The sequence below is a fragment of the Syngnathoides biaculeatus genome, chromosome 3, assembly GCF_019802595.1.
Source record: "Syngnathoides biaculeatus isolate LvHL_M chromosome 3, ASM1980259v1, whole genome shotgun sequence".
NCBI classification, from domain to species: domain Eukaryota; kingdom Metazoa; phylum Chordata; class Actinopteri; order Syngnathiformes; family Syngnathidae; genus Syngnathoides; species Syngnathoides biaculeatus.
Genome location: NC_084642.1, coordinates 23385101 through 23399629, shown reverse-complemented (window position 1 = coordinate 23399629; position 14529 = coordinate 23385101). Strand labels below are relative to the sequence as shown.

Sequence of the window (14529 nt, the reverse complement as noted above, 5' to 3'; positions counted from 1 at the left end):
TTATTTGCATTATTTTTTTAATCATAATGCCTCACACATTTCCCTTCTCTGAAGAAAGTGACCTGATAATAAAAGTCTGATTGAAAGTAAAGGATGTGTATCGCAATATGCTTGACCAAATGATGAAACTTGCTCACCAATTTTGCAGGTGAAGATTTACAGCATGCAATGAACTAATGCTCAAATGTTGTGGAAGGTTCAATGATTAATTATAATACGTTTTCAGCAAAATGACAAACACTGGAAACAACCAACATGTTTTAAAATTATATAGGTTTTAATACATGCAACTGTGACATTATTGAGAATTTCAGCTTTGATCTGTGAAATGGACTGAGACATGTCATGATGATCTGCAAAAGTAGTGAGTGGGGTGAGGGATAAGGTTTCTATGAACTGTCAAGTTGTATTTTTGCAATGCATTTGATTTCATTGACATTTTTCATTTGATCTATTCATAGTGATATCAGGTGTCTTCAAAGTATAAACAAGAAAGGAAGAAAAATAATTCAGACAAATCCACATCCTCTTTAGTTTGTTGCCCTGTGATTGTGATACTTTATGTAGACCACTTCTAAAATTGTTCAATTGATTGAAAGTCCATCCTTGACAGTGTGTTTCTTTTCAAGAGTCAAATTCTAACATATCTTCTTTTTTCTCTGTTTTTTTTGTAATCCTCACACAGGTACACTGCCCATAATTTTTACCTCAGTCTACGAAAGACTCCATATTACATTATTTAATGGAGAAAGCATCTTTGGAACCCTGCAGTGCTTGTTCCTTTGTGATTGTTTTCCAATTGTTTGGAACATTTGCTGGCTTAGCCAGATACTTGCTAGCAAATTCCTCATTGTATCGCACTAGTACATATTTCCAGTAGTTAGATGCTTCCCTTGTGGCATCTGGAGGAATGTGCCAGTCAGGATAGATGGTACTGTAATCTTTATATTTGACCCACTTCTCATGTGTCGATCTATTTTGAAAACTAGAGTTACTCTGCACATCAGTCGTACACAAAGAATCAACGAGGACATCAGTTGAGACATTGCTGTATCCTCCAAGGCCCTGTGGTCGATGCACAGCTGCATGATGTTTTTTGTGCTCTTTGCCGCCTGCTTCACAAGGAGTTTTACAAAATGGACACTGTTGTCCGCATACAACTACTCTTCTAAATAACTCATTTTGCGGGTTGATTTTAAGTTTATTCAGAGTTTCAGTTGTGTTTTCATTGGTGAGTTCAACAAAGAGGGTTTCCTTCAATGTGTTCATGGATGTGATGAAGCTTTTTGTAAAAGACTTGCATGTGCTTTGGATCTGAAACAGTGTGCGCTGTTGTACCTCCTCTGGTATTACAATATCTTCAATCAGAATGTTGCGCATCTTTTTGACAAGCTTTAAAATGTTTGGATCGTCATCTGATTGCATAGTTGAGGCCTCCTTCATTGCATTTAATATTTTGTCAACTACAATTTCCGTGTTGTCCTTCTTTAATTTGTACAACGCGTTGTCCTTGTCCATTTCTTGGCAGATATGAAAAAGTATCTTTTCCCTAACGTATGTTTCATAGTGACAAATGTACTTGAGAAAACTCTTGAAATCGTCTTTGTGCAGTAACTCTTCCTGAATGCTGTATTGGAAACAAGAAGGTGTACTGTACATCATGGAAAGACTGCTTCTCAAAATTGTATCGACAATTTTAGTTCCCAAACAACTGTTGATGCAATCCTCAATGGCTGGCTTGATACAAAGCTGGACAAAATCATTTGCTTTGCGTTGGGAATGATCTGTCTTTTTGTATAAATCCAAAAAGTCCAACAAGTATTGATCCTTGTACTTTTCCAACTGTGCTCGGGGATCATTTTTCAACAAGAATCTTTGGTGGAGCTTGAGAAATTCTCTTGCAGCAATGCCACAAATGTGAAGTTTGATGTCAATTTCAAACTGAGCGTTGGTTTGGTGATGATTATGACCTTTTACAAGCAAATCATCAACCGTCAGCAGAAGATCCCTTGACAAAGAATCATGGTAATCGTGATTTGACTTGGTTATACCAAGAACAAACATGGTGGCTGTCTCAATAACATTGTCTGCAAATATCTGCAAATCTCCTTTCCACAGATGTTTCAATTTCTTACCAACGGAGTCAACATGGTCAATTCTGGCCTTAAATGGGTTCATTCCAAAACCCTTTAAGTTATTGATTTGTCTGAAGTTCTCATTCACATTTCGATTTGAGAAATGTTTCTTCAGGAAGGCAAGAATATATGCAGGTATATCTTGCTCTTTTAATGTCGGTACATTGGCAGTAGCGGCAGTCCACATTTTGTCAAACTCTTTTTTTAGTTGGCTATCAGAGAGTGTAACATTTTTGAAGTCAGACAGAAGTTTCAGGACTCTGTTTTCAATAGAACCATAGTACTCCTGTTGTATATCCTGTGCCTTTTTCAAACCAATTTTTACCTCATGGACTCGGTCCAATTTGGTCCTCACTGAATGTTCAATCTCGTTTGACAGACTTACGATACTTTTGAAAAAGTCACTTTTGTATTTCTCGACTAATTTTACACATCTGTCTTTCTCTCTGTAATAGTCTGAGAGCTTCCCATTGAATATGCTTTTTTGTAATTGAATTTCCTCAGATAGTTTTGATTTCTTGGATGTGAGCAATGGTTCCAATTCATCCTCATTGTTCGCATTTAAGATTTCGGATTCAGCTACTGTCTGCCAGGAGAGGATTGTTTTTCGCATCTCCCATTCCCACTGGGCAAACTCTTTGCACAGGTTGTCATAAGCATGGGCCACAAGTGTGTTTCTAAAACTAAAGATGAAGTTCTCATATTTAACTGCTTTCCACAGACTACTCATCCATTCCAGAAAGTGTGGGATCTTTGAGACATCATGACTCCTTTCCTTTCCCACTGTCTCCAGAAGATTTTTCTTGAAATCCGCTACAGCCTCACTGTAGCCAGTGTTTACTGGTGCCATTGGAGGAGTTCCATGCCAAAGTCCTGGGATGTTCCAGTTGTTTTTTTCCAGGTTATAGCTGAGTACATCTGTGAATGCTTGAATTGAAGGTTGTCTCTCCATTTCAGCTGCAATTTGGGTCATTTCATTTAGTTGGACCAACAAATGTTGTCTCTCTGTTGAGTTTTTAGCATGAGCTGAGACTCCAGCAACATTTTGATGGACAAAATGACAAACTGTATCCTTTCCAATTCGTTTCATTCTAATGAAGGCATGGACAGCAATTTGCAGGACATCTTTCATTTCAGTTGCATTCTCCATGGCAATGTTTATAATGGTCACATCACTTAAGCAAATGACAAAGGTGGCCAGTTGGTTGTCATGCTCATAACTATCTTCTAGTTGTGCAAGGTCAGGAGATTTTAAACCTTCAGTATCAATGAGGAGGATAAAGTCACAACCCAACTCAGCTTGTGTATCATCTCCAACTTTGAGGAAAAGCATATAGGCCCCTCTTGTACACCTGCCGCTGCTGACTGGAAAATGAACGCCAAACATGGTGTTGAGAAGAGTTGATTTTCCAGTACTTTGGACACCCAATACAGTTAATACTACTAGGTTGCTCTTCCCACCAACCTTCTTGTGAAGCTCCATTAGCACGGCTGTCACCCACTTCTCCGGGATGTTCGAAGCATCTCCATCCAAAAGCTCCAATGGATAACCATCCAACAGCATTTCAGCAGCTATGCCAGGCAAATGGGAGAATTTACCTGTGGGGTCTCCTGATTGCATGGAAACCTCATAGTTTAGTCCCATTTCTCTCATGTAATGCTCGACTCCTAAAGAGCTATCCAACAATTCTTGATCAATTTTTGCAATGAGTTTGGCATCCTTAGTTTTGGAATGTTCTTTGAACTTTTTACGCAGGGCAGTCAATTTCTCACGAGAATGGCTATTCAATATTAGTTTCATCCACTTTAAGAAGACGTTTCTTTGCTCTTTGTCACTTGTTGACAAGGTGACAATAAAGTCTTGCATTCCTTTTGACAGTTTTTGCTTGTTTTGCTTTTCCCAAATTAGACTTTTGTCTGCCTGTAGCTTAGCTTTACAATGCTCAGCACCATTAGAGCTGACATCATACATTCTACATTCTTTCATCTCCAATTGTGATAACTTCTTCCAGTTTTCTCCTTGCAAAGGAAGTTGTTGTTTTTTATAGTGTGCTATACTTCCTTCATTAACACCGGTCATGATATCTTTAGCAGTTTTTTTCTGATCAAGAGTTTTGTTTTCATCCACAGATAGCCCCAATTCAATTGCTTTGTCAAGCATATTTTCCATACTCATTGTCTGTTTTATGTAACTCAATGAGTTCCTGATTGCTTCACAAAGTCTCAGAGAAAACTCTGCCATGTTCACTCTCGAGTCTTTGATTTTAACACTGCTATTTGGTAAATTCAGCTTTTGCAGTGTTTTCTTGACAGACTTCATATCCTCCAAGGCACCCTCTTTGCGATTAATGACAAAATGGAGTTTGGAATGTGCATCTTGAAGAGCTGTCAGAATATTATGCTCCTTGTCTTCAACTTTGTCCAGGAATACAAACATTGCATTGGACACTTCATAAAGAAAATGAAATTGTGTGAATGACTCAAAAATATCTCCTCGCAAATTAGCAAATGTAATTGGCTCTGGGAATCTGTCAAGATTTGCTCTTCCACAAGGAAGGAACCAGCAAACCTCTACCAAAGTATTTGAAATTTTTCTGGTCAGTGCCCCTCCTTCCATGTCTCTGTGTATGAATATATTGTGATTCTGCTGGCCACAGCTCAGGATGCAATTTAGCAACTGAGATTTGGATAAACTGCAGTTCTTTAGCCTCACAAAGGAAAAGAATGGTATCTTTGCTTGCACAATGTTGCTCTCAACAAATCCTCTGTCCTGACACAAATTATGCGGACACCACTCCTTTACAATTTCTCTCAGAGCCCAAACCATCAGAGTACAGTTGTTGTTGCAGTGGGGTAACAGCAGTGGGACAGAAAACTGGCATAATGACATCTTCAGGGCCATTTCCTGCTGCAAGAAGCTGTCAGCACAAAGAAATAGACCTACTATCAGGTCAAGAGGATGAACCGTGTTTTCCAAATCCCATTCTGTGTAAATGTCCAGTAGGTCAAAGTTGTCTTCGATTTCCTCATGATTGCTCGATAGCCGTGTGTAGTTCCTGCACCCTGCATTGATTTTGAACAGTTTTCTTAGAAAATAAAATGGAATTTGTTCCACTGATAAAATGTCATTTTCATAGATGCTGCTTCTGTTGACTTCCAGTAGAGACTGAAGAGTGAGTTTGTTTGGGTAATATTTCTGGAGCCCAAGGTTGGAGAGGACATTCAACAGGACTGTCAAAGAGAAACATATTATTATTTAAAAATGAAGAAAAATACATCTCTGTTTTTGGATCACATCAGGACTTCAAACTGTGAGTGACATGCATGCCTCTAATAACATATCAAGTAGTTAAAATAAAGCTAGATAAAACTACAAGATGAAGTTCCTGATGTTAACCGTGAATTGCTATCATGTTTTATTGATTTTAGCGTACAGATAATGTTCCTTTTGGGGTTACTATTTGTGTAATAATTGGGGGGGGGGGACATCCATTCAGATGAATTTTGGGGTATACATTCAAGAAAAACAGGCTTTATTAGGTGCACAACTGCACATACTTGTATCTTGACAAGGGACAATGACAGCCACAAATGCGGATGTATAGATACTGTACCATGAGAGGTTAAAAAAATGCAACATACGAACTATCAATTTTAAATGATGCATACAGGGATGTCTCCATGCGAGACTTAACTCACGAGAGACAAGTCTGCTATGCACAAGTCCAGAGTAGCGCATAAACCCACTTTTTAATCCCAGGAAATTAAAAAAAACTTTGAATAACACCAGGCCCACTATTGGATTTGTGATATGCTTAAGTATCCCCAGAGAACATCATGGGGTCACATATGACCCAGTGTAATGAAGGGCCCACTGTACGAGTATCAACACAACGCACCAGTTACTCTTTTTACCCTTGAAGCCCAACATCTCACATGTGTCTGGAATAAATGCATTGTTTTTTTTGGAAGTTAAGCCCCACTGGGTCGTATGTGATCCATTATCTAAACGGGAAGTAAATTAGTAAATTTTTCCCAATGTGATGTTTTTGTCTTCCTTTGATGCTTATTGATTAATTTAGTTAGTACATAAAATTTTAAAAGAGGATTTGATGTCTTGGGTTGTCTGGGGTTAAAAACAGAGCCCAAATTGTTTAATATGACATTTTTATGTAAGCAGAGTGGCTGACTAGTTAGCATGTCCACCTCACATTTCAATGGTCACGGCTTCAAATTCAAGATCAGACTTTCCCAAGTGGAGTCTTCATTTTCTCTCTGTTGTCACATGTTTTTTTTTCCTTAGACTCTGGTTTCATCCCACATTACAAAACATGCCTGTGTGTGTGTTTTTGACTCATTGAAGATCTTAAACATTCCTTATGTGCTAATGAATTTTGTTTGTCAACATGGCACTCAGGCCAAGCTCTCTCTGATGGGTTAGGCTCCAGCATACCCTTGACCCTAAAATGAGTATAAGGTGTATAGAAAATGGATGGATGGACGGACAGACATTTTCTATATCACTCATTCTCATTTGGGTCACCTGTGAATGAACTAGCTCACTTGAACTACACCCTCAAGTGGTCGCTTGCCAATCACATGCATGTTTTTGGAGTCATAAGGCTGTACCTTGGATGGGTGTGAGGGAGAAGAGCTAAACAGAAGACTGCATGCTTGCAGTTACAATTATCCATGCAAAAATAATCTAAATCTTTTTTCTAAGAACGAAAGTACCTGTTTGGTTTTGTCTTTCAGACCTCACTGTAGCCATCATTTGACATCCCACTGATCCCTTGTCTTGAAAAACCTGGAGGCAATATCATTAAATTAAGTTTCTTCCTTTCTTTCTCACAGTTATTCCTTAAATACACTAAAGTATTGCTAATTCATTGTTGAGTCTGCAAACTACCAATAGGACTGGATCTTTATTTATTTATATTTATAAAAGCATTATTAGGTGAAAATAATTTGTTTGTCATCATCCACATTAAAAAATTCTTCTCACCTCACACATCAGCCAGCACTACTTGTATTCTGAAGATGAATCTGTGCTCTGGTAATTAAAGACATCAAAGTGAAAGCGTTTAAGAAACCTGAACATTTATCAAACTTCCCTGTTGTGGATTAAGAGAAAAAAATGCATGCAGTACCACAGTTCCTCTCTTGGTACTCTGTCATAGGCCTTCTCTAGGTTTATAATGTAGTTCCTTCTGACCTTCTCTGTACTTTTCCACGAGCATCCTCATGGCAAATAGTGCATCTGTGGTACTCTTTCTAGGCAAGAAACCATACTGTCACTCGCAGATACTTCTGTCCTGAGTCTAGCCCCCACTACTCTTTCTCATAACTTAATTGTGTGGCTCATCAACTTTATTCGTCTATACTTTAAAAAAAAAATCACCTTTGTTCTTAAAAATGGGAACTAGCACACTTTTACTCCATTCTTCTGGCATCTTCTCACCCACTAGTATTCTGTTGAATAAGTTGGTCAAAAACTCCACAGCCACATCACTTCCATACCTCCACCAGTATGTCATCAGGACCAACTGCCTTTCCATTTTTCATCCTCACCAAGTACTCTCCTGCCTGAATTTCTGATCACCTTGGCTGTAGTGTTCCAGTCTTCCAGGAGCTCTTCTTGTCCATCGAAAGCCTCTCTCACCTCTTTCCGAAAGGCTGCACAACAGTCTTCCTTTCTCAGCTTCCACCGCATGGTTCTCTGCTTTACTTTTGTGTTCTTAATCTTCCTATCCATCACCAGAGCCATCCTACACACCACCATCATATGCTGTCGAGTTACACTCTCCCCAACCACTACCTTACAGTCAGTAACCTCCTTCAGATGACATCGTCTTAACAAAATATAAATCAACCTTCAGGCTTCTACTGCTGCTTTTGTAGGTCAGTCCATGTTCCTGCCTATTCTGGGGAAAAAAAACTGTTCACTGCTGTCCATCAAAGTTTCTTTTTTTGAATTCCGTACTTACCCATCACTTCTTCATTGTCCCTGTTTCCTTCACCAACATGTCCATTACCATCTGCACCAATCACAACTCACTCTGTCTGGGATGCTCAGAACTACTTCATCTAGTTCCTTCCAGAATTTCTCTTTCAACTCTAGGTCACATCCTACATTTGAGGCATAGGAGCTAACCACATTATACATAACACCCTCAATTTCAAATTTCAGCCTCATCACTCGATCTGATACTCTTTTCACCTCTAAGACATTATCAGGCAGCTCTTCTTTTAAAATAACCCCCACTCCATTTCTCTTCCCATCTACTCCATGGTAGAATAATTTAAACCCTGCTCCTAAACCTCAAGCCTTACTACCTTTCCACCAATTCTCTTGGATGCACAATATATCAACCTTTCTCCAAAGCATCATGTCAACCAACTCCTGAGCTTTTCCTGTTATAGTCCCAACATTCAAAGTCCCTACACTCAGTTGCAGGCTCTGTGCATTCCTCTTATTCTTCTGCCGACAAATCCACTTTCCTCCTTTTCTTTGTCTTTGTCGACCCACAGTAGCTGAATTTCCACTGACGCCCTGCAGGTTGTGTGTGTGTGTGTATATATATATATGCTTTAGAATATATTTCAAAGTTTTTCTACTGTTCTATAAATCATTAAATGGTTTAGGTCCTGAATACATGAAAGAAATGCTTTCGTAACACAAACCCAGTCAAGCTCTGAGATCGACAGACTGAGGTCAAATAGTGGAGCACAGAGTCCAAAGCAAACATGATAAAGCAGCATTAACTAATATGTTGCACAGAAATGGAATAAGTTGCTAACACAGGTGAAGTTAGCCTCAAAGGTGAGTTTTTTCAAATCCAAATTAAAAATGTCTTTTTGCCATGTGTTTTAGAAGCACTTCCACATTTCAGTGATGTTTCTTGCACTAAAATCTGTTGTAATTGTACTTTTTATTTTCAAAAGTTTTTATTTTTGTATTTGAATGGTTTTAATTGTGTAAAGTGCATTCCATTACCTTGTGTATGAAATGTGCTATACAAATAAAATTGCTTTGCTGTGCTTTGCTTTAATCTAAGAAGCAATGTACCTGTTTTGGGTTGTCTTTCAGAGGTCACTGATGTCGAGGTTTGACATCCCCGCAATCCCTTGTCTTGAAAAACCTAGAGACAATATCATTAAACTAGGTCACTTGATTCTTTTATAACACTCACTTTAATATCCCAAAATATTGCTGAGTAAATTCTCTACATCAGGTAAACGACTGATTTTTCTAGAACTTCATGATAAAGAAAACAATTACTTGGTGAAGGTATTTTTTTCCTTATCACAAGTCAAATTTGTACTTACCTTACACATCAGCCGGCATGATTCTGGAGCTGAGTCTCATCTGTGGTTCCTATAAAGGAAGTAAAGAGAAACAGAAAGCATTTAAATGGACATCAACCTTTGTCATTCTGCCAAAGATAAGCTTCATTCTGACTCAGAACCAAGAAACCCCCTTTGTTCATCTTTCATACAGACAGACTCCTTCTTCCCTGCTCACCAAAGGCCAAGAAACTTATTCTCTATTGGGTACACAAAATCACATTTTTAAATAGGTATTATTATCAAAACTACAAATTATACTAATCACTTTGATTATAATACCTCTCGGAAAAAGTGAGCTGGGAGCTTTTTATAAAAGTGTAAAGTTGCGTAAATGTGACTCGACACAATGCGCATCGCAGTGGCGGCCATATTTGTCTGTGACGTCATGTGCAGGCATCAGACTGGAGCCTGGCATTGACCTACCTCAGCTAAGTGCGGGCGGGAGGCGGTCACTCTGAACTGGTCACCAGCCAATCAGAGGGCACACATAAAAAAACAACGATTCGCACTGATTCATATCTCTGGACAATTTAGAGTCTTCAATTTACCTACCATGAGTCATGTACCAGCGGCACGGGGGCGGAAACAAATGCAGGACTTCCAGGCAACAGCATAATGATCAGAGTGGCTTTATTGCAAAAACAGATGAACGATGAACAACGCCACCAACGATAGCGCACTCAGCCGCAAGAGACGATAACACCGTATAGTGGCCCCACTCGGCGCCGCGATGAGCCACCTCTGTGCCGTGATGAGCCACCCCGGTCAAAGCCGTGATCAGCGGACCTGGCGCCTCACGGCTTCGACACATTTAGCAGCCCCGACTTACGTACATGGATCAATTTTGTCACGTTCTGAGAGGATTACATCACCCCCAACTATTATTTTTTGGGCATTTTCGAAACATATGAAGAGTAAATCCATCCTCCCGAGTGTTTGAACAATATCCAGCAATACAACAAGCCGGCATTTTGGCTCACATGAACGAACAAGGAGCTACCTTCCAGCAGGTAAAACTAGTTTAAACACACGAGACCGCCTGAGTGTGTTGCTGCTGATAACGTCACTTCCTGCTTCTTCTCCAAAACAAATCCCTCGAGAGGATTTTAATGGTGGGAGTTACAAAAAGCCATATACATCAAAATAATGTTTTGTGGTGAAGAAAAACAGTTGAGTCCATTCAGGCTGCCATTTTTTTTTTATTAAAAACACACTAAAAATCATGCATTTCATGTCAGTGGAGCTTTAATTATTCTTTATTTAGTTTTGTATTTCCACTGTGGCAGAATGTCCCAAAGTTCAAGCATCCTTGAATAATTGGCTTTATTGATTAAGTCCATAATTAGATGTCATCGCCCCTAAAAAGGCTGCAGGCAGCCCCTGGCTCTATGTAATAACTCTTCATATTCATTTTTCCTGCACGAAAACAAACACATTCTCATTCTCACTGTAAGTGTGGAGCTATGAAGACTGATGTCAAAATGAGGCCAAACTATATAAAAAAACAAAATGTGAATTCTGTACTCTCATATAAGGTATTGCACCAAAATTCTCTATTGCAGTGTGGTTGTGGCATTGGCAAAACTATTTTAACTTTCGATGTATTAATCAATTCAGCAACACATTTGTTAAAATGTAAAACTGCTCACTATTCGATTTGCATCAAGCCATAACCAAAAAGGTGCTCAAATGTTTGTGTGATTGAGTAAATTGGGGTACATCTGGATAGATGGTTGGCGTCCGTGGCCTTGCAGAACACCATGAACACTCGTTAATGAAATAAAATAGATTTGTGGTGCACCGGATAGCTAACCATAGTTTTACTATATTCAGTTAGAAGGTACATATCCATGTCCATTAATGATACTTCCGTTTTGATATTTGTTTTGACTAAATCAATTGAGTGTATCTAGTTTAGCTCACTTTTCAGGTAAGCCATGCAGTCATATTGTAAACTCTCCAGTATACGACAGTGTATGAACCTCCGCTAGCTCCACGTCTACCATTACAAATGTCATTTGTTGACCAATCTTCAGCATGAAGGGCCGGACCAGTCGACCGTGGAGCATTTGGTTCCTGGAACTGTTCTCGACAACGATATCCTGTTCATCACTCCTATGTGGTGCCGCAGGCTGTCAACACGTCACCCAGTAAGAATGAATAAATAAGTAATGGTTGTCGGGGGTGTTCTACCTTGACAAAGCCTTGGGGCAGCAAGCAAACTCGAGCTGCCCCGGCCTTCCCCTAATCAGCTGCTGTCCGTCAACACTGTTTCACCTTTTTTTCTGACTTGACTCATCTGTCGAATATTGTAGGTTTCTTCACCCGCCTCCGTCAGTGTTCCTGCCAGTACCGAGCTGCACGTCAGTGTACACAAATGAGATGCTCCTCGGGTGTGCTCCAGGACATCACCTAATTGGCACAAACTTACTTCTGCAGCTCGAAGTCTTTCTCTTCTGACAGCAGGGGGGGGGGGGGGTGCTCGCAATGTCGAGGCAGACTGCGTGGAAGTCACCTTGACAGACTTAAAAGTGTCATGTTTCTCATTCATGCACGGAATGAATAAAATGGACTCTGGCTTTTTTTTTTAATATAGCTAATATGTGGAAGAATGACATCTTTTACATGTATTTTCCAAGATTAAAAAGATCTAACTCAATAGCGGCATTCATTTTGTTGACACCATTAAAATAATTGCAGCAACATTTCAATGACAATATTCTAGTCGAACTCACCTCTATCCTCAAATGGAATTTGAATTTATAACTTTACCTTTGACAAAAAATGTAAGTACTGAGATTTTATAAAGATTAACTTGAGTAGTTGCAACACTTTCAATCGGGTTCGCCTTCAAATGTCAAACATTTACCTGATCTGAAACCGGCAGCCTCATTCTGCGTGGAGAAAAGAAAGTAGGCCTCATGGCACACTGAGCTAACGAGATATAAAATTGTGCGATTAAAGGAGTGCAAGGTAAAGTAACGTGATCGTAGTCATGTTGTGTGTGTACTCTGCTCTTAGCCAAAATCCATTCATGCAAGCCTAACTTCACACAATGTTTTTTACCATAAGCAAAAGACCTTCTTGGTCTTTCTCTCTCATGTCATTAGCCGTCTGTTGAGTCAATTATTTCCCATGCTCTTGATAAGAAACAATAAAGTGACCCCCTTCCCTTCGCCCTGAGGTAATTCCTTTGGGGAATGGAGGGGCCTCTCAAAGACAGAGAGCAAGTGTTTGCAAGACATTGTGTGAGAGCAGATTAGTGTGAAGGTCTGATTAATTAAGTGTGCGATATTCTGTTTGTGTGTGTACGCGGAATGGCCTGCATGCGAGTCCACTCGCCTGTGTGTATGTTTGGGTGTGTACATTTCATCACAAGTGCCAGTGTGTGTGTGATCTAGTTTCCAATTAGCCCTACTGTGTTCATGTTGCCTAGAGGCATGACTAATGTCTTCTTGGGCCCAGATGAGTGGGGGATGAAGCCCCAGCTGATGGTCCTGAAAGGGCTTCCATCTGCTGCAACATCACAATGAAGACCTGGACGGTTGCAGACAGATGAGCGTGACAGGGACTGGAGGCGACATGCATTACGGAAACAACAGCAATGTGGGAATAAGCTATTAGGGACAAATAGCACCTTCGCAGATATATGGTGGATGGTTCCATTTGCATACTGGTAATAATGTACATCATTAAGGTGCACAAATACACTCACAATATCTATACATCTCATCATTTTATTCATTTTTTTCTTTAACTTCTGCAAGAAGTACTGATTTCAGAGGGAAGACAGAGCGGTCATTACTGAGCCCATTTCAAGTCCATTCGGTGTTCTAAATTGTGCAGTTTACAAGGCGAATGATCGGCAGCACCTGATCGTTGTCATACAAAAATTCTCAAAGGATTTCTCAATCTGTGAGCCTTTTTTTACTAGGTTGCCAAACTATTAATAGACATTGACTTTTCATAGCCCCACCTAAAAAAAGACTTTTCAATAGACACCGTCTTAGAGATACACTCATAGACATTTTTCTTTTTATTTTTCATGTTATGATTGTATAAATAATGTGAATACCTTGTGCTGTGCAGTTATTATTGCCAATTTTGAAAGATATTCGACATAAGATGTATAGCATTTGCAATAAATTTTCAACACTTTCAGTGTTGGTTGCAATGATTATTTCAATTCAACTCAAATCATGCCTCTCTCTTAGAGAATAAGTGCTTCTATCATTCATCCGCTCCTCAGACTCCCACTGTGCTCGGTAGTCTTTGAGCATGACCTGCTAAATCCTGCTTGGACATATACACATATTGTGGGTTTTCTCCGGTCACGCAGGTTTCCTCCCACATCTGAAAAACATGCAACATTCATTGGAGACTCTAAATTGCCCATAGGTGTGATTATGAGTCCAACTGTGGTCTAACTCTATGTGCCCTGCAATTGGCTGGCAACCAGTTCAGGGTGTATCCCCGCAGCCAGCCCGTTGACAGCTGGGATAGGCTCCAGCACTTCCCGCAACCCTTGTGATTATAAGCGGCTAAGAAAATGGATGGATGGATGGATGGATATATATATATATATATCAGACCTTGTCTCCAAAACATCCAACTTTGGCTGTCCCTTGAATGAGCGCATTTCTAATCCTATCCATCCTGCTCACTCCAAGCGAGAACCTCAACATCTTCATTTCTGCTTCCTCAAGTTCTGCTTCCTGTTGTCTCTTCAGTGCCACCATCTCTAACCCGTACATCATGGTCGCCCTCACCAATGTTTTATAAACTTTGCCTTTCATCCTACCAGAGAGTCTTCTGTCACATAACACACCAGACACCTTCCGCCAGATGTTTCAACCTGCCTGGACCCATTTCTTCACTTCCTTAGCACACTCACCATTGCTCTGGACTGTTGACCCCAAGTAATTGAAGTCGTCCACCCTCGGTATCTCTTCTCCCAGGAGCTTCACTCTTCCCCCTCCGCCCCTCTCATTCATGCACATATATTCTGTTCTACTTCAGCTAATCTTCATTCCTCTCCTTCCCT

At 39.9% G+C, this 14529-nt stretch overlaps 1 protein-coding gene and 1 long non-coding RNA gene across 3 annotated transcripts in view; one reads left to right on the top strand and one right to left on the bottom strand.

Annotated features, from left to right (window-relative positions):
- LOC133498325 (uncharacterized) overlaps positions 1–13472 on the top strand; it is a 53819-nt gene extending 40347 nt beyond the window's left edge. For both annotated transcript variants that reach the window (XR_009794268.1, XR_009794267.1), the window contains one exon: positions 12951–13472. This is a non-coding gene — a long non-coding RNA (uncharacterized LOC133498325). The remainder of the gene's footprint in view (positions 1–12950) is intronic.
- On the bottom strand, positions 222–9279 carry si:dkey-85k7.12 (up-regulator of cell proliferation). Its single transcript, XM_061815014.1, has 4 exons — positions 9205–9279; positions 7141–7188; positions 6870–6942; positions 222–5366 (listed from the first exon to the last, which is right to left on the bottom strand). The coding sequence occupies exons 2-4, from the start codon at positions 7147–7149 to the stop codon at positions 736–738; spliced, it is 4713 nt and encodes a 1570-aa protein (XP_061670998.1). The 5' UTR covers positions 7150–7188; positions 9205–9279; the 3' UTR covers positions 222–735.
- Positions 13473–14529: the final 1057 nt, after the last annotated feature.

Excerpts from the sequence above, each read along its gene's own strand:
- si:dkey-85k7.12 (XM_061815014.1), bottom strand. Across the intron at positions 5,367-6,869 it reads TGAAAGACAAAACCAAACAG|TCCTGTTGAATGTCCTCTCC; the intron begins GTACTTTCGTTC and ends TCTCTTTGACAG.